This window comes from Heterodontus francisci, chromosome 10, assembly GCF_036365525.1.
Source record: "Heterodontus francisci isolate sHetFra1 chromosome 10, sHetFra1.hap1, whole genome shotgun sequence".
NCBI lineage: Eukaryota > Metazoa > Chordata > Chondrichthyes > Heterodontiformes > Heterodontidae > Heterodontus > Heterodontus francisci.
This window is the reverse complement of record NC_090380.1, coordinates 65,926,022-65,932,021: the sequence shown is the minus strand read 5'-3', so window position 1 is coordinate 65,932,021 and position 6,000 is coordinate 65,926,022. Positions and strand designations below refer to the sequence as shown.

Sequence of the window (6,000 nt, the reverse complement as noted above, 5' to 3'; positions counted from 1 at the left end):
GGTCAAATTACCCACCAATACTCAGTGTTCAGGGTCGCAAAGAATAGCCACATGGACAAAGCCTCATCGTCATCTGTGGAACCATATATCCAGGGAAGCAGGATGTGAGAAAAAAGCTATTTTGTTCCATTTAAATTAAATGGAATTGTTGACATTCACACTCAACTCAACTGAAGTGAACATCCAGAGGTTGTAACATTCACATTATTCCATACTACGATCGTAATGTCAAATCTCAATAGCAGTAAAAGCTTCCTATACAGAATGCGTTTGCTGTATGCCAATGCTAAAACTCTGTCCTTTAAAGTTTTGTTTTGACTTGCCAAGAAATTTTAACTATTTAAATTATCTGCAAGAGCACATATACCTGCAGTTGTGGTTGTCTTTGCAAAATCCCACAATTCACTATAGTTTAATCCTTCAGGCTTCCTGATGCTTCAGAAATTCAGAACGTTGACCAATGAAATGACAGACAAAATGTTCACTGTGTCAATAATTCAATTTCTTTATTGTTGCTAGGGGGAGTTTAGTTGTAAGTATACCTCTGTGCACAAAAAAATACCAGGTGAAAGGTCACAGTGCGACTGTAGTTTCAGAATTCAACGCCATGTCATGGCCAAAACAAAAGACAGCAAAACTTGGCATGGAACTCTGCACAGTCATTTTTTTCTTTTTTTAAATAAGAACACAGGACAAAATGTTCCTTTTAATTCATGTTCTTTTTTGAATTCAGCAAAATAATTTCTATAAAATAAAACTGCAAAATATTTAAATATAATAGGATGGGTTGAGTCTGTTTTGCAGGGGTATTTGGTTTGAGACAAATTCCAAAAAAATACACATTCAAGTTACCAATTTTTTTTTCTTTTTTAAATACAGTATTTACTGATGATTTCCTCAAAATCCATAAACAAAAGACTAGTTTCGGAATTGAGAATCCTGCAAGAATCATGACTAACCAGCAGTTTTTCTTAAAATTACAACCCTGCTTATATCTGAATTAGGTTGACAGGATGGACAAGGAGCTAAGACAATCTCTTGCTTTCAAGTAGAATTGTGAATGCAACAAACTAACGAGCTGCCCCCACAGTGGCAGTCATGTACATCTTGACTTCTACTTCACTGGGCTGCAGTAGGAGGGAAGTTTAGAAGTTAATCTAAGTAAGCTCTACCAAGGAAATAAAACAAGCACACCAAGTACTGTCTATTATGCTCCAGGCATCCTGGCATAGCAACTGTTGCATATATTTTTTCCTTTAAATTCCTATAATTCAAAACTAATAATCCTTTATCCCACCCATAGACTGCCAAATATTAGATTTGAATATATGTGCAATTGAAAGCCACTTATACTCACATTTTTCTCCAATTGAACCATCAAGGTGTAACAAAAAAGAAAAAGCTCTGAGCAGAGCATTTGTTGCTCAGGGATTAAAAAACTGCTGTCATTAGAATCATCTTTTTTCATTGGCTACACTAATCTGATGTGAAGCCATGCTAAATGTTACAGCATAACTAGAGCTTCAAAATGATTCAACTAATACCAGAATGAAAAAAGGCAATGAAAAAGAGTTCCAGATCAACATTACATCACCATTGTCCCACATCAACCAAATGTTAAAAAGTCACCATTAAATAACTCAAAGTAAAAGCAACTCTGGTGGCATGAGTTAACATGTTTTTTTTGTCTGGTTGACATGGCCATGTATTTTGAAAATAATCTGATTCACACTGCCGTTAGGCAGATAACCCTCAATGCTGAGCACAGCTGATAAAGCAAAGATTAGATTTTGTGTGTTTTGTAGGTCTGCAACATTCCTCAAGCAAATCAGCATTGCTGAGGATTTAACAGTCAAACATTAATATACTATATACACCTTGCCATTTATACATTAGCATCAGGCCATTTATTACAAAACACTATACACTTTTCCACTGCAGGCAGGTTATATGTCAACAGCATTGCTCTGCAGGACAGACAGTGAATAGACTCTCTCCACTCCAGACTGGACAGTTTCTTTTTCAAAAAGGTGTTTCTTGCACTGGTGTAGACAGACCCAGAGAAGGTTGAACTGTAAGGCCTGGGCATATGCTAGAGCCAGTGTCTTTATCAGGTACATTGGAGAATTATCTGCAAGTTAATCTTTTGCCTGTGATGCAGGAATGTCTTCACTGCCTTCCCAATTTTCTTGTGCTCGCTGACCTGTTCGTTGAGGGTTGTTCATATGATGCGCCACTGGGCCGGTGTATGGCTGACCATGCAAATGGTTATTCTGTGAATCAAAAAGATAAATTGAAAATGCTTTAGGACCAAAATTAAATCAAGAAGGTTGTATATTTTATATAAAAGTGTAAACAAAGTAAAATTCAGAATATGTTTAAATAAATCAATCAGCAAAGAAATGCAAAAGCGCAAAATGTTGATGGTGCGCATTGTGAAAGTTCCCAATCCCAGCTGGGTTGTTGGGGAAGACATACAGCACAGTTCTTCATTTTCTCGCAGATGAAAGGAAGAACAAAGAGTAAAGGAGGAAGTTAAAAAAAAAAATCAATCCATGCTGTTCTTCTTCAGACTGGATAACATTCAGCATCCAAGGTACATTACCATCCTTGTCTTTTGGAAATGATCTTTCAGGTACAGCTGAATAACTTATGATGTCTATTTGAAGTGGGTCTTCATCCAAAAACCTGAGACTTGAACACACAACCTAGGCTGACACTTCAGTACAGCACTGAGAGAATGTTACATTTTTGAAGGTGTCATCTTTTGGATGAGATGTTAAACTAATGCTTCGTCTGCCCTCTGAGACCTCACAGCTCTTTTCAAAGACGATAAGGGAGTTTAACTACTTTGGGACATCCGGAGGTTGTGAAAGCCACATTTCTTCTTACCTGCTAGAATTGTCTTCACACTTAGAGTGATATATATTTCCGACATATTTATGGTTGGCAAGTGAAATTAAAAACTAAAATTTAAAAAACTCTTCCTCATTTAAAAAAAAATGCCACATTCTCTTTAGGTCTCTCGATACTTTTATCATTAGAAAACTAGAATACAAGAGGTTAGAAGTCATGCTTCAGAAAGCCCTGGTTAAATCACACCAGTAGTAGGACTTGGCCTTGGAGGGAGTTCAGCACAGGTTTACCAGAATGATACCTGGTCTCTGAGGGTTAAATTACAAGGAGCGATTACACAAGTTAGGATTGTATTCTCTAGAATTTAGAATGTTATCTGATCTAAGTTTTCAAGATATTAAGAGGAACTGATAGGCTAAATAGATAGAAACCATTTCTGCTGGTTGGAGAGTCTAGGACTCTGAGACACAGTCTAAAAATTAGAGCCAGGTCTTTCAGGAGTGAAATCAGTAAACACTTCTACAGACAAATGGTGGTAGAAGTTTGGAACTCTCTTCCGCAAATGGTAATTGATGTTAGATGCATTGTTAATTTTAATTCTGAGATTAATGGATTTTTGTTTTCCAAAGGTATTAAGGAGTACGGAGAAAAGGCGGGTATATGAAGTTAGGTCACAGACCAGCCAGATCTTATTGAGTGGCGGAGCAGGCTTGAGGGGCTGAATGGCCTACTCCTGTTCCTATGTTCCAGCCTGAGTGGATGTGCAAGACATTCACTCCCACAGTTAAATGTACCCTGGAATTGCTGAGCATACAACGCCTCAAATCTATGAGGAAAGTGCATTGAAGCTTCCACTGACATAGGTGTGACTATAACCGGAGAAGAATCACAAACTTACATCTACATCTAAGGATCAAAGGAAGAGGCTTATACTGCTGCCAAAAAGAATAGCAAGCCCGGGGATTGGGAGGATTTTAGAATTCAGCAAAGGAGGACCAAGAAATTGATACGGAAAGAGAAAAGAGAATAAGGGACTAGCAAGAGACATAAAACAGATTGTAAACATTTCTATACGTATGTTAATAGGAAGAGAATAGTGAAAGTAAACCCAAGTCCATTACAGGCAGAAACAGATGAAATTATAATGGGGGATGAGGAAATGGCAAAGAGATTAAACAAATACTTTGCATCAGTCTCCATGGTAATAAGTTAAAAGGTATGATGGTAGAGAAGCAGTGGTAGACATTTAAGGAAACATTTCATAACTCTCAACAAAGATATATTCTATTGAGGAAGAAAGATTCTATGAGAAGGATGCACCATCTGTGGCTGACTAAGGAAGTTAAGGGTGGTATCAAATTGAAAGAAAAGGCATACAATGTTGTGAAGTTTAGTGGTAGGCCAGAAGATGGGGAAAACTTTTAGAAACCAGCAAAGGATGACTGAAAAAAAGAGAGGGAAAAATTGGAGTATGATAGAAACCTAGTAAGAAATGTAAAAACAGATAGTAAAAGCTTCTACAAATATATAAAAACGAAAAGAGTAGCTGAAGTGAGCATTGGTCCCTTAGAGAGTGAGAATGGGAAATTAATGGGAAAAGAAGAAATGGTAGAGGCTTTGAACAAGTATTTTATATCAGTCTTCACAACAGAAGAAACAAAAAATATCCCAATAGTAGAAAATCAGGAGGAAAAAGGGCAAGAGGAACTTAAAACAATTACTATCACTAGAGAAAAAGTAATGGGAATACTAATGGGACTAAAGACTGACATGTCCCCTGGACCTGATGATCTGCATCCAAGGGTCTTTCACAGAATTGTTACTGTGCAGGAGGCAGCCATTCGGCCCATCCTGCCTGCATCCGCTCTCCGAATGAGCAATTCATTTAATATCATTTCCCCGCCTTCTCCCCATAAACCTGCACATTCTTCCTTTTCAGGTAACAGTCTAATTCCCTTTTGAATGCCTCAATTGAATCTGCCTCCACCACACTCTCAGGTGGTGCATTCCAGATACTAACCACTTGCTGAATGAAGTTTTTCCTCATGTTGCTTTTTGCTTCTTTTGCCAATCACTTTAAATCTGTGCCGCCTCATTCTCAATCCTTTCACGAGTGGGAACAGATTTTCCCTATCCACTCTGTCCAGCTCCCTCATGATTTTGAATACCTCTATCAAATCTCCTCTGAGCCTTCTCTTCTCCAAAGAAAGCAGTCCCAACTTCTCCAATCTATCTTCATAACTGAAGTTCCTCATCCCTGGAACCATTCTCGTGAATCTTTTCTGCACTCTCTCCAATGCTTTCACATCTTTCCTGAAGTGCTGCGCCCAGAACTGGACGCAATACTCCAGCTGAGGGCGAACTAGTGTCTTATACAAGTTCAACGTAACCGCCTTGCTCTTGCACTCTATGCCCATATTACTAAAGCCGAGGATACTGCATGCTTTATTAACCGCTCTTAACATGTCCAGCCACCTTCAATAACTTATGCACATATATACTCTGGTCCGTGTGCTCTTGCACGCCTTTTAGACTTGTACCCTTTATGTTATATTGTCTATGTTCTTCCTATCAAAATGAATCACTTCACACTTCTCTGCACTGAACTTAATCTGCCACCTGTCCGCCCATTCCACCAATTTTTCTATATCCTTTTGACATTCTACACTAGCTTCCTCACAGTTCACAACTGATCCAAGTTTTGTATCATCCGCAAACTTTGAAATTGTGCCCTGTACACCAAGGTCTATGTCATTAATAATCAGGAAGAGCAATGGTCCCAACACTGATCCCTGGAGAACTCCACTACAAACCTTCCCCCAGCTCAAAGAACATCCATTAAGGACTACTCCTGTTTCCTGTCACTCAGCCAATTTCATCTCCATGTTGCTACTTTTATTCCATGAGTTATAATTTTGCTCACGAGTCTGTTGTGTGGCACTGTAACAAATGCCTTTTGGAAGTCCCTGTACACCACATCAACAGCATTGCCCTCATCAACCCTCTCAGTTGCCTCTTCAAGGAACTCCAGTAAGTTAGCTAAAAATGGATTTTCCCTTGACGAATTCATACTGGCTTTCCTTAATTAACCTGCATTTGCCCATGAGACTATTAATTTTGTCTCAAATTATTTTTTCATTCATT

At 38.4% G+C, this 6,000-nt stretch overlaps 1 protein-coding gene across 1 annotated transcript in view; it reads right to left on the bottom strand.

Moving 5' to 3' along the window:
- Positions 1-480: 480 nt before the first annotated feature.
- Positions 481-6,000, bottom strand: part of usp9 (ubiquitin specific peptidase 9) — a 330,949-nt gene continuing 325,429 nt past the window's right edge. Inside the window, exon 44 of the mRNA XM_068040658.1 lies at positions 481-2,273. Coding sequence (XP_067896759.1) covers positions 2,139-2,273 — 135 coding nt within the window. The 3' untranslated portion in view covers positions 481-2,138. The remainder of the gene's footprint in view (positions 2,274-6,000) is intronic.